This window comes from Helobdella robusta (genome assembly GCF_000326865.2).
Source record: "Helobdella robusta unplaced genomic scaffold HELROscaffold_35, whole genome shotgun sequence".
NCBI lineage: Eukaryota > Metazoa > Annelida > Clitellata > Rhynchobdellida > Glossiphoniidae > Helobdella > Helobdella robusta.
Genome location: NW_008704704.1, coordinates 1,519,318 through 1,545,656, shown reverse-complemented (window position 1 = coordinate 1,545,656; position 26,339 = coordinate 1,519,318). Strand labels below are relative to the sequence as shown.

At 32.3% G+C, this 26,339-nt stretch overlaps 1 protein-coding gene across 1 annotated transcript; it reads right to left on the bottom strand.

Moving 5' to 3' along the window:
* Positions 1 to 789: 789 nt before the first annotated feature.
* On the bottom strand, positions 790 to 25,586 carry HELRODRAFT_83126 (hypothetical protein; the record flags this gene model as incomplete). The annotated part of the gene is made up of 8 exons (XM_009023262.1): positions 790 to 976; positions 4,179 to 4,238; positions 4,437 to 4,566; positions 9,242 to 9,309; positions 18,961 to 19,135; positions 20,726 to 20,838; positions 23,452 to 23,538; positions 25,462 to 25,586. Coding segments are annotated over 8 exons (945 nt in total), but the record flags the coding sequence as incomplete, so codon positions are not given.
* Positions 25,587 to 26,339: the final 753 nt, after the last annotated feature.

Sequence of the window (26,339 nt, the reverse complement as noted above, 5' to 3'; positions counted from 1 at the left end):
ACCATATTAGTCATTGTATTTTTTTACTGTTTGACATTTCTTGAAAACAAGATTTTTTTTTATAAACACACGTATAATGAGTGACTCCACATGTTAGCAATTTTTAATATTTCATTTATGTGGATAGACGTTAATATCTGCTAATTTAAAAATAGTTGAAATAGTTAAAAGTCACAGCAATCAGATGGTCCAGGCTGTGAGAGGACGATGTATTTTAATCATTGGTTTCCTCGTTTAAAATTGTTTTGCATATGCGTTCATTGTTTACATGTGAACATGTAAGTACACGTAAACAAATAAATGCACAATGTGGATGTACATCATGCGCATATAAAAATATATGTACATAGATCAAAATTTAGGCGACAAAACTTGGCCCAAATCGGATTTCTTTAAAAATTCTCATTGATTTGTTCAAATTTTGAGGTCTGGGTCTTGTTTTTGATTAGAATTTTTTGTCCTCGGATGTCTCAAGACATGCTCTTTGAAAGACTCGGTCTTGTTTTGATCTCGGAAATGGTTAGGGTGTTAGAAATAGGAAATGGAACTGGCGGCAAAAATGTATCTAAACGTAAAAACATTTATTTATAAATTATAAATAAATATAAAACGGTAATAAATTTTATATATATTTTAAATATATTATCACGAAAAAATGAACAAGAACGTTATATCTTTTTCTGTTAAAAAAATGTTCAAACGTATTTATATTCATCAACAGAAAGATAAAAAAGTATATTATCAAGTCTTCTATTCACTGCTACCAGATGATGATTGAAATAAATATGTTTAAACGTATTTATATTCATCAACAGAAAGATAAAAAAGTATATTATCAAGTCTTCTATTCACTGCTACCAGATGATGATTTGTTAAAATGGGAGCCAATGGATCAGATGCCAACACAGCTTTTAGAATTCTGGTAAGTGTTCCCTGTTTCAGTATAGCAAGACGTTCTGCAGTTGTTTTTCTAATTCTAAAATTTATTGACAAAACAAAAATTATTTCAGACATTAATCATTTTTTATAATTTAAACTTATTGGGGACGGGACTTTGATTGGCTATGTAACAGTCTAAGCTTTGAATCTACGAGTCCTCTTTTGTCTTTTTCTAAACTTAACTTACTTTATCTTTCTTTGTTTCTATTTCTTTTACAGATTTTATAAAAATTACACGAAAAAACAAGTTGTATATATGTCATTGATTGTTTCTAAGCAAATTTTGAAATTTTGAAACTGTTAAATTGTTGAAATTGTTAAATTGTTGAAATATTGTCAAATTTATATATTTAGGTTGCTTGAAGAAAAGTGGGCTAATAGATGATCATTTTATTCAAAATCTTATATGTTGTTATGTATGTATACTTATAACCCCTATTTATAACCACCTATATGTTTAATATATATATATATATATATATAATATATGTATATCAGTTTATTAGTAATATGTAAGAATTTTGTATTATCATTTTTAAAGATGATTGCAGATTTGATGACGTCAGATTTTATGATCCATGTTAATTCCGCGTGCTGATAAATTAGTTAATTTTAATATACAACTTGGATTAGATATTCTGGTGATTTTTTTTGGTAACAAATATGGCAAAGTGTAAATTTATCTGATCCATTTTGCTATGTTTGCGGCCTTGTGACAGACAAATTCCATCGGAAAATTTTCACGCCATTATAAAAAAAGCATACGAATTGTATTTCGATTCAAAGGTAGATTGTGGTAAGTCTTGGGCACCAAAGTACATTTGTTTGACGTGTTCATGCTGCCTGCATGGCTGGATCAGGAATGTAAAAAAAAAAACAATCGCATGGCATTTGGATTCCTATGATATGGCGTGAAGAGATAGTTATTTCGTTAGTGGAATTAATTACAAAACTCCAGACGTTTCGATTGTTTCAAAACTAATTCCACATGATCCTGCAACTTGTCCAATATTGAATTCTTTATCTGATGCTCATACTTTTTCATTATTTAGAGCTGGTCTTTAAACTATTAAATTATTATTACAACTATTAAATTGCTACCTACCTCTCAATCTATCAAATTTCCTAAATATCACTATCATTATTCCTATTCCGAGATGTCAATATCATTATTTCCTAAATATCACATTCACACTATCTGTTAAACACTTGAAACTAAATAAGCTAAATTTAAATTTCCTTTCGCTTACTTCCGATTTTATTGAATTCTTTATCTGCTGCTCATACTTTTTCATTATTTAGAGCTGGTCTTTAAACTATTAAACTATTATTACAACTATTACATTGCTACCCCTCAAACATAGTCTTTTAGCTCAATCTATCAAATTTTTTAAATATCACTATCACTATTCCTATTTCCTAATTTCCGAGATATCAATATCATTATTTCCTAAATATCACATTCACACTATCTGTTAAACACTCAAAACTAAATAAGCTAAATTTTCTTTCGCTTATTTCGCTCCGATTTTATTGAATTTTATTGAAACTGCTCATACTTTTTCATCATTTAGGGCTGGTAATTAAACGCTAGTTTAGGTTGCCTACCATTCAAGTGTTTTCAATAGTTTTTAATTTTTATGTACGTCTTTTTTATTTATTTTATCGTATTTTTTTTGTTTTATTTTGTTTATCTGCACTTCATAATAGTCTATATTGCGAATTTTGGGTTGAGCCCAACTGAATTTTTAGAAACTGGGTTATACAAATTTGATTGATTGATTACAGTACTGCAAGAACTGTTTTTCTAAACTTCATAATCGTTTGTTTTGCAAATTCTGGGTTTATCTGAATTTTTAGTATAATCTAGACGAGAAAATACAAATGAAACTAATAACAACAAAAAACATACGCTGGCAATATGTTTTAAAATAAACTAAAGTTATTTATGCCGTACAAAACAGGATTGAGTAAGACATAAAGAATGTGCCTAAAAGTCAAACAAAAAACCCATAATTTTTTATAACCAAAGCTACCTTACACTAGGAGAGTCAAATTGTTTTATCGAGTAGAGTAAAAATAAATCTGTGATACGTCCGGTGATGTTATATGGTGCAGAAACATAGCCAATGACAACCAAACTGGAACAACAACTTCAACGAACCGACATGAAAATGCTCCGATGGATGCAACGAATTAGTCTGAATGACCACATCAAATCTCCCAAAATCCTGCGTCGTGCTGGTTTAGCTGATACAAAGGACGAATGCCGGCAACACCGTGTGTGGTGGTTTGGTCATGTCAAACGAAGTGGAACGAATTTCTCTTGCAGATTTTGAAGTACCTGGCACACGTCCCAAAGGCCGCCCAAAGAAGTCTTGGTCGCAAACAATCGAGCAAGACATGAAAGCACTAAATTTAAATGAAATGGATACAACTGATCGTCAAATTTGGTGCTAAAAGTTGATGGCAAAGGAAACAACGTCCTACCTCGGGGAACCGGGTCTCTGGACGCAAAACGAAGATTGATTGATTGATTGATTGTAGAGTAAGCGTTTAGATTGGAGCCAATTGTTACAACAGAAGTGGTTCAGATAGAAGCCATTAATTTTTCACTTTAAATTTTAATTTCAACTTTTTTAAAAAGTTGAAAATGACAACCAAACTGGAACAACAACTTCAACGAACCGACATTAAATTGCTCCGATGGATGCAACGAATTAGTCTGAAGGACCACATCAAATCTACCAAAATCCTGCGTCGTGCTGGTTTAGATGATACAAAGGACGAATGCCGGCAACACCGTGTGTGATGGTTTGGTCATGTCAAACGAAGTGGAACGAACTTCTCTTGCAGATTTTGAAGTACCTGGCACACGTCCCAAAGGCCGCCCAAAGAAGTCCTGGTCGCAAACAATCGAGCAAGACATGAAAGCACTAAATTTAAATGAAATGGATACAACTGATCGTTCAACTTTTTTAAAAAGGCCGCCCAAAGAAGTCCTGGTCGCAAACAATGGAGCAAGACATGAAAGCACTAAATTTAAATGAAATGGATACAACTGATCGTTCAACTTTTTTAAAAAGTTGAAATTGCAAGATTTTTAAAAGCAGCTACAAACTATCAACTGTATTGAATGCTTCTCTTAAGGCAATAGCAAGCAGCACCACTATTAACCATCAAAAACCATCAAGTATTTATAAAAATAAATTAATTTAAAAAAAATTAATAAAGCTTACATTTTACATTGGAGCAAAGGAGCAAGAATACTTTCTTCGTCAAAATTAGGATTCCCAAAACTTGAAAAATGGTCCATATAATTTAGTCATATAAATTCTTAAGTAATTTAAAATTAAAAATAATTTGTGACAAGAACTTAATCAATAATTTAAATTTACTATTAACTTTAAAAAATCCAAAAAATTTGTAACAATTCTAATAGTTATTATAATACAAAGTTACATGTTAAAAAGAATTAAATTAGTAATAAATATTACCTTTTGGCATTATCCAATAATATCAACATAGAATTATTATCACCATAAAAACGTTCATAATGGTGGCGATCCGCATTGCCAATTATGTAATCAAATAAACACGTGTCAATGATGTCTAGCAATAACGGACCTGTTGATAAAAATCGATAAAAATATTTATTGTTATATACTTCAACGACTGATACCAGTTTTGTAGCTTGCATTATCGTCAAGTTATCAATATTCCGTAGGTTCAAGATTTTTGTTAGATAGATCTACCAGAATTGAGCCCACAGGAATGGAAACACTAAATAATTCACTTATTCAAGAAATATGCACGATCGATCGACCAATCAGATTTTAACTATGTCACAAATCTCGCTATTAACCTTGTTTATATACAGTTTTACAATCGATGACAAATATATCAAAGATAAAGAAAATTCAAGATAATAATAATAAAGAGATAAATAAGAGTAATCAAGCGATTAAAATTATGTATTTAAGTTAATAATTGCTATAAATAAATTAAAAGATCCAGAAGTTGGCATAAAGCCAGCCTCGGAGTTGGCATCGCATTTTGCCATTTCTCTTATAGAACCTTCAGTGGTCACACATGTGAGTCTATTCCCCATTAAGGAGTGTCAAATTTTAAAAGTTTTTTGGAAAAAACCAGGGCATGGCAAAAAAAGCTTTTTGATGTCCTGTTTCCGTTGGTGCATTCATTCAAAATTTTTTCAATTTTGAATGAATGCACTTTAAGCTTGGTAAATTTTGAATGAAAGTTTTACAAATATACTAGTTCTTTTTTGGTATAATTTTTTTGTCCTTCTCGCTCAACTGCCTTAGCAGAATACCGTATTTTAATAAATCTCTCACAGTTGGTAACTCTGAAATAAGGATCTCCCTGCCAGACCCCACATAATGACTAAGATGAGTGGAGGTCTTGTTTTTTATGTTTTTCAGATATTGCAATAAATTAAAGAACTACTATCATTGTTATTTTGATTCTGATTATGGCTGCATCAATTAACCAGAGGAAAGACCTCCACTCATCTTAGTCATTATGTAAGGTCTAGCAGGGAAATCCTTACTTCAGAGTTACCAACTGTGTGAGATTTATTAAGATACGGTATTCTGCTAAGGCAGTTGAGCGAGAAGGACAAAAAATTATACCAAAAAAGAACTAGCCAAAGATATTATGACTGCCCTCTTTTATCAGTGGACCAAAGCAAATTCTAAGTTTAAATATCCTGTTGTTATTCATGAAGTAACAATCCAGGAAAGAATCGTTAATTTGTGGAATAAAGCTACTGATGTTGTCTGTCACTTGGCAGAAATCTTGTTTGGTTGATATGTGATCTTCACACAAATGAATTACCACAGAGACATCTTATTCAAAAATTGGATGGTCAAATACTGAGCAATAATCGATTGTCAGGACCAATTGGTAAGATGCTTGATGATGCAATAGACCTGGAAATAAATCCAAATTTTATCAGGACCTCCTCCATTGATTGAGTTAAAACAGAGTGTGATTGATGACCTCAGCACAGACCGGTATTATGGATACATGATTGTTAATGCTATCAGATCTGGTGTTGTGCCTGACAGGCTTACGAACTTACAGATTGGACCTGTCTGTCACTCAAGATGGTTGACTACAGCTCTAAGATGTTGCAGATTATGAGTTTCCAATCATGGTCTGAAAGATATGCCACTTAGAAATTTGAAATTGATTGTCGAATTTATAGTCGGAGTTTATATGCCTAATTGGTTTAACATCAAAGTAAAGCATAGTTGGATTGATTGATTGTTCTTTTTCAGCTTGAGCTTTTCAGAAGCCAAGACAAAGAGGTGATGCAGATAGTGATGCCTGTGGTAAGAAGATCAGCCTGGTATGCACATTTTGAAGCTGTCATCCAGACACTGATTTGTAGTGACAAGGGAGAAGAAAGAAAAGTTGGAATTGAAAAGATTCTTGAGATCAGAGGAAATGCAGATGAGAATGTTCAGATGGGGGATATGAGTTTAAAACAAAGGGTAACACCAGAGATCAATCCTGATGCCAGCAGCCTACTTGAACTCATTCATTGGGGTTCTGAAATGTATGAATCTTCTCTAACTTGTTTCTTAGCAACGGCTCAAGTCAATTTTTTCACACTGCAATGATAGTCCCAGACTGGCCCTCACACATTTAAAGTATTAAGAGATGTGTCAAGATGGTTACAGAGGCAAGTGAACATGTCTACAGTCAGGAAAGAAGGAATGGATATATTAGATCACAGATCGTCAGCAGGCAACTAATGAGTAGAAATGCGAGCAAGAAGGACATGTACAATCTTGTAAAGTTTGGAAATAATTGACACTTGCTGTAAGCTGTGAAACTGTCTACTTTGTAATTGACATAGCATTGATTAGATATTGTATATAATGCTAATACTATTTCAGTATTTAATAAAAATATAAAATTTGTCGTTGATTAAAATTAATTTTTTAATTTTTAATTAATTTTTTCGACGATTTTTGTAATTAATTCCTAAATTACGAAAATAAACATTTTAACTGAAATTTCAACATAAAATTTACCAAGCTTGAAATTTTCAAATCTAAAATCTGAAGGTTAATTTGGATTCAGCATACAAAAATGTATCTTTTTGTAACCCCTGGTTTATAAAAATCTAAAAAAATCAATTTTCGGTATAAAATTGACACACCCTATTCCCCATGTACATAACGTTAATCTTGAAGAAGTACTGGGCCGGAAACGCTGTTTGCTCTTGAACAGTGGAAGGCAACCCGATGCATATCTCAAAGTGTTATGACATAATCCGGATGTGGCATGTGATTATGCTGAAAAACATGCAGACAAGGAACAACGACTATATGTAAACAAGCATGAGCCAGTGTTTTGCGAAGGTTATCGTTGGATTTTTCATTTAGATATTTCTCCATTGTTTTTGCCAAATTTTTGTTCAAGATCTCTATAATCTTTTCTAAGTTTTCGTTTGATTTTTCCATAACTTTATAATTGCATTTTAACTAATTATCATTCGACTTCAAAATTTTCAGTTGATTTATTTTTTAGACATGACGGAAAAGCAGAAGTTAGGAACTTTGAAATTAAGTAACTTTTTTAATTAAATTATAAAGTTTGAACATGAACAACTTATTTGCGGTAAAAATTAATGATTTTAAGATAAAATAAATATAATTTATCAATTTATAAAACACATGACATACGAGAAGCTAGCAAAGATCCTGATATAGATAAATTTACAAGGCCAGAAAATAATTAAAAATATAAAAATTAGTTACTTCTTATACAAAAAGATTTTCACATAAAAATAAATATTGACATCAATTTATATAAATTAAATTTTCCAAAAAGAAAATGTTTAAAAAAAAATATCCTGCCTAAATTTACTGATTTGTATATAACTCGCCACTTGCTCTTCGTTTCTCAAAATTAAAAAGTTTTTTAAGCTCTTGTTCGAAAAATAAAAAATATAAGTTGCAAAAGACCGAAAATTCTGTTTAGAAATGACGAATTCAAGCAAATTAGTGCCGAAAATTTATTAGAAGTTATAGAATTTTACTAAATTTATTAGAATTTATATAATTCTACTGAATTTATTAGTAGTCTTCTTTTTAAATACGCAACACACATTCACACAAATCGAAAACAAAGGGTTCAATTACATACAAATTTTCAGCTTTTCCAATTTTTATTTGTTTAATTTTAATTATTTTTGGTTAGTGTTTTCAGGCGAGTTTCTTTGACTTTTATAAAAAAAACCATATATTTTGTTTTTGAGAAATTGATGTTAATTTTATTTAAAACTTTCTTTTTGTAACTTACTTTTATAACATATTTCTGTCCCCAGTGCAGTCATCTTCATGCATAAACAATTTAAAAGAGTCTTTACAAATATTCACAGTATCATTTATGAATGAAATAAAAAAGAGGGCTATAATAATCTCCTGGAAGGTTTCACGCGCTGACACTAACTCAAAGTGAACCCCTTCAAAGAGGACAAATTCCGATCTACCCTCCAAATATGAACTAATCAAAGAGGATATTTTCTCGAAAACGATAGATGAGGAGTTTTAACAGTAGGATATCATGGTGGACTAAATCAAATGCTTTTGAAAAATCAAAATAAACTACTATTGAATGATTCAAATTATTATGGTTTGAAATTTTAGGAATTGATAAATTTTTTCTATTTTTTATTATGTCCATCTATCTAAAAAAGTATCAAACAACCAAAACAGATTTTTTCAAACAATATTGTAAAAGACAAAACCACACTGATTGTTCTTAATTTGAAATGTCATTCCATTCACGATTTAGCAGTTTTCAAACAGGTTGAAAATTTCTATCCTTATTCTAATTTTAATTTAAATTGATAATGAATTGATAAAATTTTTTCTAATTAATTTCATCAGCTTTTACGGATAATGATAACACTCCAGTGAAGGATGATTAAATCTGATTAATCAATCTCACAACAAAATGTGGTAATTTCGAACCATTTATTAACAAAAAGCCAAAACTCGGGAACACCAAAAATAAATGAAAATTGTTTTTTCTAAAGAGTTCAGGTTAATTCTTTGAAATAGCAATGTCCAGAGTAAGAAAATAAATACTAACCTAGTCTTTTCGAGTGGTATAGTATATTAGACAAAAATTAGATAGTTAACTGGTAAGCAAAAACTTTTACTAGAACTAATACAATATTACTATAGAGATATTACATACAATAACCTGTTTTATATCTAGGCACATCTTTAATTATGTTACAGATATTACATAAAATAACCTGTTTTATATCTAGGCACATCTTTAATTATGTTACAGTAATTTACTTCATTGTTTTGAGCTTCCCATCTTGAAAATAAAACACAATCTTACACACATAAATGTTATATATATATATATACACAATATTACACACATTAATGTTATATATATATATATATATATATATATATATATCTACATGTAAATATATCTCTCATGTAACATATGTAATACATGCAATATATATCTACAATGTAATTGTTTTTTAAGTATGTTTAAAGGCGTATGGTTAGAATTATAGATAGTGTTTAATATGGTTTCAATGGTATCTTTGACGGGAACATTAGTAAATAATGATTCCACGTCGAGTGAAGCAATAGTAAAAAGTCACGCTATAAGCAAGGAATAGAAATTTGAAGAACACTTAAACATAGATGATCATATGAAATATAATTCACATCTCCCTGCTTTTGAGGTACATAAAGTGACAATTTGTCTACTTCGAAAATCGACGTTGACATCTTTCTAACTCTTTTTTTTGTCCATTTTACTTCGATTTTACTCCTAATATCCAGACATAGACCTGATCGCCTAGTTTAAGTTCGATTTTTGTCAACTCTTGTTTATTTCAAAATTTTAAATAGAATTCTTACAGGCCTGTATTCTATCTGCAACTAAATCGCCGTCTGGTAAGTCATAGTTGACTTTATGTTGACTATGTTGACTTTATGCCATAGTTGACTTTATGCCATATAATAAGTATTCCGGTTTGAATTTTGTGGAATTATGTACGATTCTTTGACATATTCATCTGCAAGTGTTTTGTTATTCATTTAGTCCATTTGATTGGTTGGGGGCAATCTACAAATGTAAAAACCACTTGAATGTTCATCTTGTTAAGATACAGCTTGAGTTCTGTTGAATTAATTTCAGTGTACTGGTCGGCTAAAAGTATTTTAATATTATTTAACTTTGTTAAATCTCCTGCACATTGACTTTTTATAGTGGAGATCCAAGCATATCTACAATAAAATGGCCCAATAAAATAGGCACATAATTTCTTTGGTACTGAAATTTCTGTCAACATTTTTATGTATCTGATTATGTTGATAGAGTCGCTTTTTCTTGACTTCAATATTGTACTTTGGTATCTTTGTTTTGACTGTAGTTTCATTATCTAAAAATTTATTTTCATATTTCGGCTTGATGTTAGAGACGCGTTCATCAATTTTTGTTAATTCTGTAAACAATTTCTCAATGGTCGTTAATTCTTCACTCTCAAGCTGGTTTTGTATTTCTACGGGAAGGCCCATAACAAATATGTTCTCGAGATTATAGTAGCATTCATTTCAATTTCTAAGCATAGATTTTCCTTTCCTAAATATTTGAAATTATATGCGGTCCTTATTTTTTCCAGATTTATCTGTAAGAATTGTCAGATTCACCATTCCGGCCATTAGTTAATCCGATCATTTTTAAATTTTTGTACCAATGCTCTAATGAACCAGATAAGAAGCGTAATGCCTTTAGAACGGATATTAGTAGGATTTAGCATTTTATGCCTTCGACATTCATTTTCAAATCTCTCTATCCAATCAGGTATTTTGCTTTTTGTTGAATTTTTTCAAAAGAAATTTTTTTCTAACTTTTGCACCTTAACATTATCATTTAGATTTAGTTTAATTTCTTAGTTTTTTTATCTCGAAAATTTATTTCACTAAATCTATCTCCATCATTAATTTTTTCTTCTTAAAAACAGAGATTATCATCTTCATCATATTCCTTTATCATTTCCATCGGGTTTGACGCAAATTTATAACTTAGATAACTTAGAAAGTTTTACGATAGTTTTAATCGCATCAATCGTATTGATTATTGTTTGCTTGGTATATAGAATTTCTTGCAAACATAAGTCTTTATATTCTTTATTATCTGATATGCCCGCTAATTCAAATTCAGATCTTTTTTAATGATATGAAATATAACTTGTTTTTGAAGCCATCTTCAAAAACTTATAAACTTATTAACTTATAAAGTTCGCTTTCAACAACATGATTCATTTATCTAAAAAAATTCAAATAAATGAATATGTTGGTAATAGACCATAATTTTTACAATATTCTATAAATTCTGCCGAATGTTTGGCGTTAATATGTTTGTAGTTCGTTTATTCGACAAGTCTTGAACTACCTTCTTTTTAACTTCTAATTCTCGAGAGAGATGGAGCGACTATATATATGAATATCTCGAGAGAGATATATTCATATATATATATTGTTATAATACTCGCTGTCGTAACCGATTTACGATGCGACGGGTTCAAATCCTCGATTGAATAAAATATTCCAAACAGTTATTAAACTTTATTTACAGAAGAAATCAACTAATCGTTTATTTACAGTAAATTCAAACTAACGCAACAATTAACTTTTAAATCGTTCAAAATCGATCGCTATGACAACGTCAACAAACAAATCAAATATCGCTATAAATAATTCACCGAATCGCTATTCACAAAATCACGGATTTCACTAATCACGAATATCACTAATCTTCCTGCGACATGCGCTTATATACTCTTCGCAACCGTCGTTTCTAGATTCTTCCAGCATACTCTAGAATGTTCCAGTCACTAGGACATTCTAGAATACGCTAGAATCTAGTGCGTTCGGTAGCCCCCTTCTTAGTTCTGTTCGTCCCGAACAGCTTTCGTTCCGGTGTCGGCATGGTACGGAGCCAGTCTATCCAAATGAACGATCTTCATTCTTGCTCTCGGCTTCCGATATTCCTGAATACGGTAGACAACGTCATTCAAGCGGGTGACCCTCGCTGAAGCTTTGGAGAACGTCCTTACTTCCGCTGTGGGTTGTACAGCCAAACTAACTCGTCGACAGCAAAACCGCCACTGCTTCCTTTCAAGTCGTATCTGGTTTTGGCCGCCTCCGTGTTTTTCATAATTTTAAGTCGTACGTAACGGTGGATATGGTTTAATCGCTGTCGAAGATTATCCACGTATTCTGTTAATGGTTGGTGTGGTTTAGGTGGTACGCCATATTTCACATCAGCTGGAGTCCCAAACAGAACTCTTGATGGCGTTTCTCCAGTAGTTGTGTAGATAGCACTCCGGTATGCCATAAGAAACAATGGTATATGACGATCCCAATCCCGTTGATTTTCGTCGACTACTTTAGCCAGATGTTCAATCAGGGTTTGGTTGAATCGTTCCACCATACCGTCAGAAGAGGTGAAGAGGGTGAAGAGGTGTCGTTCGAGTTTTGTTTATACCCAGCAGCTTGCACATTTCACCAAACAGTTGTGACTCAAAATTTCGACCTTGATCTGAGTGGAGTTCCAATGGGACACCATATCGACTAATCCAATTGAGTAGAATTTCCTCAGCGACGGTACATGCTTCTTGGTTGGGTATTGGAAACACCTCAGGCCATTTGCTGAAATAGTCCGCTACAACCAGAATGTAACGGTATCCATAATCTGATACCGGAAAGGGTCAAGCAATATCTATAGCAATCCGTTCAAAGGGGACACCAACATTGTAGATTTGCATTGCTCCTTTTACCCTTCTTTTGGGTCCTTTGACTGAAGCGCATGTGTTACATTTTCGACACCAGCTCTCTACATCTTCTCTAACGTGAAGCCAGTAGAATCCTTCTCGTATTTTGTCAAGGGTCTTGTTCACTCCTAAATGTCCCACAGAAGAGCCGCCATGCATTTCATCAAGGATTTCGGTCGTTCTACTTCATGGTATTACAACTTCCATGCGGTGTTTTGATCCATCAGCTGATTCCCATTTTCGTTTCAGCAAATCCCCTTCCAAATACAAAGAGTCCCACTGAGCCCAATAACCCTTTAACACGGCACTATATTCTGAGATGCTTTGCCAGTCCGGTCGCTTGCCCTCCTTCTTCCATGTGATCAGATGTTGTAGGTCCTCATCCGTAAACTGTGCATCAGCAAGATCCGTCGGTGTCCAACCGTCATCCGCTGATATTGTTGTTGCTCTTATGTCTTCCGATTGTATCTTCTCCTCGTGACGACAGCAATATTTGCATCCTGGTAAACATGGTCGACGTGAGAGAGCATCAGCATTACTATGAGTTGTTCCTTTGCGGTGCACGATCTCGAAGTCGTACATTTGTAAACGCTCCAACCATCGGGCCATCTGTCCTTCAAAATCCTTGAAGTTGAGGAGCCATCTTAACGCTGCATGATCAGTTCGGAGAAGAAATTTCTGTCCATAAAAGTACTTGTGGAAGCAATATTGTCTCACGTCGACCATGTTTACCAGGATGCAATATTGTATCAATATTGTTGCATTGACTATTGCTAGTAACTCCTTCCTGGTCACACAATAGTTTCGTTCGGGTTCTGTGTATCCTCTGCTATAATACGCTAGCACCTTATCTTCTCCGTCTATATGTTGTGAAAAAACAGCTCGGATTCCGTTGTTACTTGCATCAGTATCTAACACGAACGTCTTGCCACGAACTAGATATGCTAGCATCCTTTGCTAGCATATCACATAGTTCAACTTTTAACTTTTCAAATGCTGAGTCGCATAGGATATCCTTCTCGGTAAGTTGGTGGAGAGGTCTGGCAACTTTTGCAAAATCCTTTACAAAACGTCGATAGTACGTTGCCAATCCCAGAAAACTGCGCAATTCATTTTTATCCTTTGGAGTTGGCCAGTCTTTCACAATTTCTATCATGCTGGGATTGGTTCGAACTCCATCTGAAGATACCACATGTCCCAAATAGTTAACTTCTTTAGAAAATAACCCGCACTTTTTAACGTTCAGCTTTAAATTTGCCACCCGAAGTCTTGTGAAGATATCTTGTAAGTTTTCGACGTGTTGATCAAATGTTCTTCCTAGAAAAATTATGTCGTCTAAATAGACAAGACAGGTTTTCCAGTTAAGACCTTGCAATACTCATTCCATCAGTCGCTCGAATGTAGCTGGAGCATTGCACAATCCAAATGGCATGACGGTGAATTGCCACAACCCCTATCCGATAGAAAACGTTGTCTTTTCGCGATTGTTCTTGTCGATTTCTACATGCCAGTATCCGCTTTTCAAATCAAGCGTAGAGAACAAACTTGAGCCAGATAGGGTGTCCATGATGTCATCAATCCTCGGTAACGGATAGCTGTCCTTTTTAGTCACATCATTTAATTTACTATAATCAACGCAAAAACGGGTAGTGCCGTCCTTCTTCTTTATCAAAACAACTGGCGAAATCCAGGGACTTGATGGCGGTTCGATGACGCCTTGATTCTGCATTGTCGTTATCATTTCGTTTACTTCTGTTTGTTTTGCTAGAGGAAGACGTCGTGGTACTTGTCGGATCGGTTTCGAATTCTGAGTATCAAATCGGTGAGTTACCAGAGCTGTTTTACCTTGGTCATTGTCACCGGTTGAAAACACGTCTGCGAAATCAGTAATCAACGAGGCGGCTATTAGACGGTCTTCTTGATACAAATTAGATTCAGTAGATTTTTGGTAAGTTCTTTGAGTTTACCTTTGTCAGTTGGTATAACCTTTTCCTGTTGCTCCATATCTAATGATTTCACCAAATTTACTGATTGGCAATTACCTATTTCCTCGCCTTCTTTAATTTTAATAGTGTGTTTAGCGTTATTCATTATTCTGACCATATCTAATGATTTCACCAAATTTATTGATTGGCAATTACCTATTTCCTCGCCTTCTTTAATTTTAATAGTGTGTTTAGCGGTATTCATTATTCTGACAGGAATAAGACCATTTTTGTTCGCTTCTACCAGGCATTTTCCAATGATCGCGTTCTGTACATTTGTCGTTGAGGTTGGCTCCATCAAATAGAACTGGTGGCCCCCAGGATCGCAATTCAACTTGCCTCATACGATGTTTTCAGATGATTGAGGTAGTTTTATGTCACAATCGACTGTCACTCGAATGCATTTTTCGTCGCTATCCCCCATTATCACTTCTGTATTTCTCCATCTAAAAATGCGTTTTTCTAAGTCAATTTTGAACCCATATTTTGTCAGAAAGTCGACACCTATTATGCATTCGTCGATGATATCCGCGACTAAAAATGAACCTTCGAATAACAAGTCGCCTAGCTGAACAGTACGGAGAATCTTTCCATAGACTGGTGCTGTTCTTCCGGTAGCTGTTCGAAGGATGTATTTGTTAGAAGTCTCTTTCTTCAGATTGGGTACCAAATCAGATCTTAAAATCGATTTTGTTGCTCCGGTGTCGACTGTAATTACACATTCTCGTTGATCAACTTTTCCGTTCAGCCATCGGTCGTTTCGATTTCGATGTAGTCTGGAAACGTTAATTACGGTACCGGGGGTGTCAATTCTACTAGCCAACCTCTGCCCCACAAAGTTGGCTCTTATTAGCTTTTCCGCCCCTTCGTTAGAAGGGGCCGATCGTGATACTGGATCATCTTCTCTTCTTTTGCGCCAGCTTGTCGCGCAATTTCGGCAGTAGTTATCTTTTATCACGACGTAGATGGCCTTTTTCACCACAAATCCAGCATTGGGGTACACCCTGCTGTTGGGGTTCGCGTTTCACAACTACCTTCTGGCAAGGGCATTCTTCATGTACTTGGCGTAGACGTACGTCACTTTTTGATGCTTGCTTTGCCGATTCAAAAGTGAGACTGTGCGCAACGGCATCCTTGAGTTTTCGTTTATCTGACAAGAGAAGGGATTGCTTGAGTTCCGAATCACGAAGGGCTTTGATAAACGTATCCAGGGCAGTTTCGTCTCTATGCTCGGGGTCTGATGTCGGACACGACAGCAATGTCAACCGTTCGATATCTTGTGCCAGCTGCTGAATGGATTCACCTGATCGTTGCGTTCTGTTTCTAAGCTGAGACCGATAAATCTGTTTCATGTGTTCTTCACCATAACGTAAATCCAACGTGCTAACCAGAACTTCATAGTTGAAGTGGTTCTCCGCCGGAATTGTCTGCTGCTGAACCTCGCAGGGCCAGTATCAGTGCTGTTGCTCGTTCGTTTCCGTTCCAACAGTTACTAGTTGCCGCTGCTTCGAACTGGGTTTTATAAACGTTCCAGGACATTTCTCGGTCAAATGCTGGTACCTTCAAAGTTCTTCCGGATGCGTGATATAACGGCATGGCCATTTTTTGGATGCTCCAATTCTCGCTTCAATTTGTCTATCTTGTGATCTACCTCAACGATCTGATGATCAAGTTTCTGTTCGATCATTTCTATTCTTGTTGACTGTTCTTCAATCTGTTCTGCCACTTCCAATTTTACGTGTTTTAGCTGGTCCTTGATCTGTTTTAACTCCTCTGTCTGTCGTTCGGACTGTTCCTTGATCTGTTGTTTTTACTCTTCTGTCTGCCGTTCGGACTGTCGTTCGGACTGTTCTTTGATCTGTTTTAACTCTTCTGTCTGTCGTTCGGACTGTTCTTTGATCTGTTTTAACTCTTCTGTCTGTCGTTCGGACTGTTGTTCGGACTGTTCTTTGATCTGTTTTAACACTTCAGTCTGTCGTTCGGACTGTTCTTTGATCTGTTCGGACTGTTCCTTGATCTGTTGTTTTATTTCAGTTGACATACTAAGCAGAAGTTCCATCATTTTAGCGGTTGTAAACGTGTAAAAATTTCATTGTCTTTGTCAGCACCATCAAACTTGAATTCGTCTGGGTTCTTACCTTCGTCAATGAGAGCTTCTCTCAGACGTGCTACTAGTACTTCTTTGTTGCCACTTGTGACAAGGCTTCGTTTCTGTAGTTCTTCTCGTAGCTGAACTACGTTCAAACCACACAGTTTTGACATCGTGTTCTTTATGAGTAGTAATTCGCTGGTCGAAGATCCCATTTCTGACACCAATGTTATAATACTCGCTGTCGTAACCGATTTACGATGCGACGGGTTCAAATCCTCGATTGAATAAAATATTCCAAACAGTTATTAAACTTTATTTACAGAAGAAATCAACTATTATTAGTTATTAAACTTTATTTACAGAAGAAATCAACTAATCGTTTATTTCCAGTAAATTCAAACTAACGCAACAATTAATATTTAAATCGTTCAAAATCGATCGCTATGACGTCAACAAACAAATCAAATATCGCTTTAAATAATTCACCAAATCGCCATTCACAAAATCACGAATTTCACTAATCACGGATTTCACTAATCGCTAATTTTCTTGCGACGTGCGCTTATATACTCTTCGCAAGCGTCGTTTCTAGATTCTTCCACATGGTCCGAAAATGATTGGGAAGGAGTTATTGTGACAAATAAAAAAAAGAGGTTATAGAGAAATCAAGCTATTGGAACATACTATGAAGATGATGGAAAGAATTTTGGAGCGAAGAATTAGGGAGCAGGTTAGTATTGACAAAATGCAATTTGGTTTTTAAAAGTACTTACTATTGATGCAATTTTTATAATTAGACAAATTCAAGAGAAGTTCAGAGCCAAGAAGAAAACTCTTTATTATGCTTTTGTAAATCAGGAAAAAGCCTGATAAGGTCCTGAGGATGATCGAAATTGACTTTATTGTCTATTCTGGAATACTAGTCATTCCAGGCGAAGCATGCATCTCTCAACATCGATTGCTGGTGGCCGATATGATCATGGAACGATCACGCCCTGTGACTGATCGAAAGCCTACTAGAATAAAGACATGGAAACTGAAGAACTCCATGTTCAGAAAGAATTTCGAGGAGCTGGTATCGACACAGAAGGTAGACATAACCTGGAAATCTTTTCAAGACACTCTAGTAAACGCTGCAATAGCTGTATGTAGAAATTCTAGAAATTATATATATACATATATATGAAATATATATATATATTAATTGCAAATGAAATATATATATTTTAAAATTTCTTATATAAATATTTAATATATTTATAAATATTTTTAATTTATTAAATTTAATATGTATATATATATATATATATGTGTGTGTGTGTCTGTGTGTGTGTGTATTTATATAATGGCGGTAGTACGATAATTAGTTTTATGGCTGGCCAATCATATATAAATATATAAGTGATGACGTTTTGCCAGTACCCGGTAGCCCAAATTTAATTGCACTAAGCTGTTGTTTAATCTGACTAAAACGCCATACCTAATATATATATATATATATATATATATATATATATATATATATATATATATATATATATGAATGGTCAACCATAAAACTAACTATCGTACTATCCTGCTATATATATATATATATATAAATATATAAACGAGACAGTGCAAAATGCTATTGTCAGTAAGAAAGCAGCTTTCAAACGATGGCAGAATCGTCAGATACATCGACCAGTACGAGTACATAAAGTAATATAATTATATATAATTGCGGGAGGAGGTCGGATATTCTCACTCTAATTTATATATATATATATATATATATATTAAAATTTCTTATATAAATATTTTAAAAAAAATTTTTATTTAGCAACGTAGACAGCACGTCCCTCCCTAGCAACTAAAATGTGAATTACCTAAAAACACCTTAGTTTCCGATATTAACTAATTTGATAACAATTGCACTTAGCTGTTGTTCTCACTCCAATTAATATATATATATATTGCGATATATATATATATATATATATATATATATATATATATATATATATAATAAAAAAACATTTTTTTTATTTAGCAATTATAAATTTTATAATAAAATTCTTATCAATTTTTTAATAAAAGGTAAGACTAACTTTGCTTTTTTGTTTATATTATATGTTCTGCTCCAGGGATGACGAAACTTTTCTAAAGTATAATTCCCAGGTAACCACAACACCATAGCTCCTTCCATAAAATTTCCGATACCACAAGCTGCATCACTTTTTGTCTTGCAATACAAACATTCTCCCAAAAAACAGGTGTTTGTGCCTAATGCATTTTCAATAAAATTCCAATTTGATTTTTTTTTAACCTTTGCTAAAATAAGTTAGAACAACTAAACAGGTATAATTTTTCATGTGTTAGATGCTATTATAAGATTGTTCCTAAAAATATTAGAGTGGTGGCGAGAAAGTACGATAGTTAGTTTCAGGGGTCGCCAATCATATTTAATAACTAAGATGCATCTTAGTTGTGCAACAAAAAAATAACCGTTACTATTTCGTATGCTAAGTGTTTAATACAAAACTACAAAATCTGAGAAAAACACAATCAATCCTTTTTCAATATAATGGTCATTCAAAAATTACACATGCATCTGTTGTAAAATGTTTGAATCGTTGTTAAAAATATTTCAAATGATCATTTTGAGATTAATAAATTAAAAACTGGCCAATTACTGAAAATGATGAATCGATAAAAATGAAATGTGTTTTTCAAAGATTTTGAAAAATCATTAGACAAGAAAATTGATAAAAAAAATAATCGAATGAAATGTTTGAAAAAAGAAAATTAAATCATGTCTTAAAGCGATTTTAATCGATTTGGGGGACAAGTAATTATCATTATTCTCAGCAAAATTATTATGATTATAATTTTTGAAGATGAAATTTTTATTTGTATTTATATTTTGTTACATTATCTAAAAAACCGATTTTTTTTATGCCACCGTAATAAAATCATGTAACAGATAACTGTTGTTATTATCTGTTACATGATTTTATCGCCATGTTCTGAGTTTATTTGTGGCTTAAAACACTGTCATTAACAACTGTATTATGAAGAAAACGGTTTGAATAACTTTTAAAAATCTCAGCGACAGCTTTTAGCGATCAATCAATCATCCTTTAGCGTCCAGAGACCCAGTTCTCCCGAGGTAGGACGTTGTTTTCTTTGCCATCAATTTTTTGCGCCAAATTAGGCGATCAGTTGTATCCATTGTGGCAGACCTGGTTGTCAAACTGTTAAAACATAAGTCTAAACAAATTCAAATGCCAGACACTAATATATATTATCATATATCTCTAAGGCAAATGTCGTTTCTTCTATTTAACTGCAATAGTCTGTGATCTAATTAGCGACACATTAGCAAATAGATTCAAAAGTTATTATGCTCATCTAACATGTTGGTGTGATAACTTCTTTTGATGAAGATAGTTGAATATGCTGTTTTAACAACGCAACGTCCGATATGTATTCGTTCAAAAATGAAATCGTTTTTTTGCTACCATTGTTGGCGATTTGCTTTTAAAAATTACGGTGAATAAACTTTATGCAACGCTGGACAATGGAGAAAAGTTTTTTATTATAATATTGAACAACAAAAAAATTGCTTTTTGCAGTATAAATTTTATGAAACTTGGTTCACCAAGCTTTATTAAAAAATGTTCAAAAAATATTAAAAAATCATTTTAAGAGCTATAACAGCCATTGTTGCACAACGTAGTGGTGAAGACCATTGCGATACGGACATAACAAAATATTGCCAATGACCAAACCGTTGCAACTTTAACAGCAGGTTAATTATATAAAATAAACAACGTATGTTATCAATAATCATAATATAAAAAATAAAAATACCATTTTTTACAAAAAAAGTTTTTTTTAATCTCCGAGTAGCAACCGGTATTATTTCTAGTCTAAGGTCAATTAATCTACCAACTACTGGAGGCGCTCTCTTCATGTTCAATATTCTGTAACAAAATAAAATGTTATATTACATAATAAATTATATAATAAAATAAATTATTTAATAATTATATTGCGTTAAATTATACTATATTGCATAAAATAAAAATATATGCAAAAAATTGATATGAAAAAATATTCCACTAAATTTTAACGAATATATGTATATGTTCAATCAACTAACAAGTAGTTAGAATGATCTTGACAGAGACATTTGGTTCTATTTTTATTTAACAATTTGGTCTCAAATTTTTTAACATTGTTCGGTCATTAATTTTGATAATTTTTATCGTTGATAATAAATTTTTCGCCCGAACGATGATTTGCCCAATTATATTATAAAAAATAATATTTCAGATGATTCGCCCGATCATTGGAATATTCTCCCGATAACTAAAAAATACTCTGTGGTTCATTTGATCATTTGAATGTTCTTTTAATTATTTTTTCGGGTCGATTGTTAAAAGTTTATGTTTGGTTACAACCGCACACACTGTGCAAAGTTTTATTACAATCTATCATTTATTAGTTCAAGCTTTTGGTGTGTTAATCAGCCATTAGTTCAAATTAGTTAAGATAGTAGCAGTTTGAAATCATTTAGTGGTTAATTTATTTATGATATTGTTGTAAATCTTTTACGCTCGTAACTACTAACACCAATGTTAAGTCATCAATGATTTCTATTTCCGACAACAGCGTTGTAGATTTCAACGATTGCAAGTTATTGTTATTCCGTAGTTCAAGTTTTCCGATAAATGAACATAACTGCTTCAAACGTAAACTTCGTTGAACGTTTATTTAAATGCCAACAGTAATAGAAACACTGAAGTAATCCAAGTAACTACATAAATTACTACAAATATTTTCATTCAAAACAAGAATTAGTAACTTGTTTCAAGTTTTGAGAAAACCCTTTTAGCACGCATTTGGAATGAAAGCTTGATTCTTGTCTACCTAGATGATGGCTTCAATGCTGATGAGGATGAGTTTTTCATGATATACTACAATAATTGTAAGAATTAGTCTTAAAGAACAACAGTAGCTCTAAAGACAATTCTACTTTGAAGCGTAACCATGTAATATATGAATTTAAATGCCATATTGGCGACTGTGTGCGTCAACAACATTCGTATATTGGTGTTACGACTACTTCACTATTAAGACGTCCTACAAGTCATGCACTACAATACAATATATACCACAAGCTGGGTGTCGGTCCGCGAAGTTTCTGTTAAATTCGTTAAATTAAATCCGAACCAAAAAGTTTGAGAAACACTGTTGTAGAGTGTAAACACTGTTCTTTGGCATGTTGGCATGTTATCCACAAGCTTCTGTAAATCAAATGATGTAATTAAATGAAACCAAGACTTGATTATGGCAGTTAGTTCACGCTTGTTTGAGGGTCGCTGTTTTGCGACGTCTTTATTCAGTTTGGCCCACAGATTTATCATAAGATTGAAATCGGAACTATTTTAAAATAAGTTAGACATTTGTATACCTTGTGGCATGGAGAACCATCTTGCTGACTGACTTCTTGAAAAATGGCACGAGCTGATTGAAGAAGTTTTGGCTTGAAAACCTCCCTGATGTCCATAAGCGCTTGCAGCCTGCCAACATAATCCATGCAACCCCAAACCATTACACTTACGGGGCGCTTGATAGCGGGCACATCCCTCGCCCGGTCTGCGACGAACACACCTGTTTTGGCAAGCATTTTATTGATCTCTACAGCTGTTGTTTTTTTTATTCATAAAATAATATTCTTAAAATTGAATTGTTACTATTTTCCTGCCTCTTCCTGACTGGTTCTTGATGGATACTCCAGAATAGCCCTTACACACTGTCTAATATTGGCTGCGATATCTCGATAATTGTGGGTATCCTCAATGTAATGTATATAGGCACTTTTTTTGTGTGACCGTTCCTAACCCTAACCCAACTGGTTGTAAATTTAAAAAAAAAATGATTCGTTGAATAAATTTCACACTATTTTTGTTTTATTTCAAAAAATCAAATAAATTATCATATTGGACACTAGAAAACTTTAAAAGTATGGTCAGAGGTCTAGGCGATATTAGAACCTTTTCTGACACAAAAATCAACCTTAAATTTTCTCTAAAAATATTAATAAACAAATAAAGATTATATATTTCCGTTTGTTCCATATATGTGAGTAAGAATAAATGATTAATGAATGAATTTATGAATTTCTTGATGAATTTGAAATTATGCGTGTCATGGCTAAACACCGCTAAGTGTTTTTTCAATTTTGGCCAGTGTATAATAAACTGAAAACTGTTTAAAAATTTAATTTAAAGAAATAAATAAACTTAAAAATAAAACAACGAAAAAGAATTTAAGCTAGTCTTAAACTTTAAAAAATTTAACTAAAATTCAACGAAAACAATAAGGTTCAAAATTTCTTTTCTATTTTGATCGAGGGACACATGATCTCGAATCACTCCCGCAAACTAGGATTGGTCAATAAACATAAATCGTAAACAACCTGAGACACGTACCAGAGATCAGAACATGACAATAATAATTTAATGAGAAAAATATAAAACAAAACACAAAATTTAAAATAAACTAAGAAGTGAGTAAGTAGGTTGTTGAACCTGCTTATATGATAAGATGCAATTTCACCGTTATGTCTGTCATATCCTTCGTAAGGCAATCCGTTTACTGAGTAATTGCGCGAATAGCTGAAAAATAATAACGTTAATGAACAAAAAATACCGAATGTTGCCATTTTAATTTTTCATAATAAATCTTATCTAGATAATACTAAGAAAAACTAACCATCCAAATTTTATTTTGCTTTGCTTTTAAATATTATATACCAAGAAAATTTTGTTTTTGTTATATTCGCGTAGTGCTAGCATACGAAAACGTGACCCTGATGTTGCGATTAGGTTGCAAAAGTATAATCAAAAAGTTAGTTTAATTCATTTTGGTTCATGTGTACGAAAAACCGTGTTTTGAAGGTTCTGGCTTTTTTGTTTTGGCTGAATGTTGTGTTTTATAAAATATTCGACTCCGGCCTCTCAAAAATTTCCGACTAGGACGCCTGGAAAAATTTTCTAACTTCCAATTCTGATTTCCGACTCCCTAAAAAATTTTCAACTTTTGCATCATAATTTCACTTTATGAGAACTAAATAGAAAATACTTTGAAAACACTCAAAATCCGTCAATGTAATTGTTTTTCTTAGTAAAATAAATTATTTTTATGTTTTAAAACAGACAAAAAAGATTTTCTACTTTTGCATCTAATGATTCACCATATTATCATTACTGAATAAAAAAAAGCTGTACAAATTTTTGGTTTACAAAAGGTTTCTTTTGAGAGCTTGGATAGCTGAACGTGGAATGGAACGATATGCCTTGGTGTCATAGACATGTTTTCTCGGTTTGATAACAATTTTTTAAGATCGAGATTGTTTTATGATTCACGAACTATAAATTGTTAAATTTAAGTCAGAAGTTAAAAGTGGGCAAAATTGGTTAGTTAAAAATTTTTAGGTCAAATATTTTTTAATTTACTAGAAATTTTCACAAAAAGGAAAATTTTAAAACCAGTAATTGGTGTTTCAAAGAAAAATTTGAAAATGCATTTTTTATCTATAGAATCAAGCATTTGTGTAGAATTTAAAATACTTGACGGTAAATAATAATGATGGTGAAAGAAACAAATTTAATTTAAAATATCCATATCCATATACATACTTTATACAAATACTGCACAAATTTTATTCAATTTGTAAGTACAGTAAACAAACTACCATGTCTATTTTGTATTTTGCAGTATAAATACAAATTGCAACTATTGGAAAATAATTAAATAAAAACCAATTTTATACTATAATTCGATCTTCATTTTGAGAAAGATAAAATTATATTTATAAATTTACCGTATTGAATTAATTGAAAATAAAACGAAATACGATATCATGCATTAAAATGCTATAAAATATATAAGGTTAGGTTTATCATATCATTTCGGTTTTTTTTCGGTTTTTTTCGGTTTAATCCAGCTTTCAAAGGAAACTGCATAAATACTAATTTATAATTACATTTCAATTGTAGTGCTGCAAAAGCTGTAATATCCACATTACACAACCTACACACATGACGATATTTTCAGCGACAGTATTTAAACTTTGTCATCGCGCAATAACAACACCACCAACTGAGGTTATTCGCCTGTTAAGATGGTAGTTGTCAGTGCTTCTCCACTTAATCAAGCCAAAAAAGTAAGTTATACTTGTAGCTAAGAAACTTTCACAGACTTTACGGCTAACGAGATAATATATAATTGGATGTCAAAACTTACGCAGACAAAACTAAACAGCAAGACCAGTAAAAGTGCAGTTTTTTTTTAAGAATTGATTTTGTGGATTTTTCTGACACCTTTTTATTGTATTAATAACATAATAAAAAAACTATAATAAAATAATATAATAAAAAATAATAAAAGTAAGATAGTTAAAGTACTAAACATCCACTCAATAATCGGGCTTTACTATGTCATGTTTTTTTGTGTTTTAATTGATATTATTTTACGTTGCTTTTTATAAAAAAATTATAAAAATAAAAAAATTCAACAACTTGGTAATTACTATTTACCGCATTGGTTTGAAAACAGCGGTAAGGTTATTCAACTTGATCAATAATTTAAGTTGTGTCCCTTTTTTTAACACATCTGCACGTGTGATTGAAGACTTGGTAAGTTCATGCAATATGTATCCTAAAACAACAAAAAAAGACAATGAATCATTGAATTTAAAAAAGAACTTAATTGTTAGAAAAAAAATTAATAAGTTAAAAATAAAGAATATAATAAATAAAGAATAAAAAAAATGTCAATATTGTTGCAGTATGTAAAACATTAGTTCAAATCCTAAATAGTATATAACTTGTTTTTATTTAATTTTTTTTCAATCATATATGCTAATTATAATTCATAATCATTATCTATGTTCAAGTATTTATTGAATTTTTATTTTTGCCTATTTTTTTTCAGTTTGTGTTTGACCAGTTTTATTATTGTATGTTATTACCTTGGTATTTGTAGCTAGAATTTATTTTTATATTTTAGGTTTGAAATTCATTTATTTTATATTTCTATATTTCATATTGTTTTATTATTTCATACTGTTATTTCATTTATTATTATGTTCTTTAATCATTTATTTTAAATTTCTATTTTAGATAAATAAATCAAGTTGTTGAAAGCAAACTTATGAATTAAATTCCAAAATCATTCAATCAATCAAACTTTGTTTAGCGTCCAGAGACCCAGTTTCCTGAGGTAGGACGTTGTTTTCTTTGCCATAAATTTTTTGCGCCAAATTAGATGATCAGTTGTATCCATTTCATTTAAATTTAGAGCTTTCATGTATTGCAAGAGAAGTTATGGCACTGTTTCCACTTCGTTTGACATGACCAAACCACTGCAGACGGTGTTGCCGGCATTCGTCCTTTATATCAACTAAACCAGCACG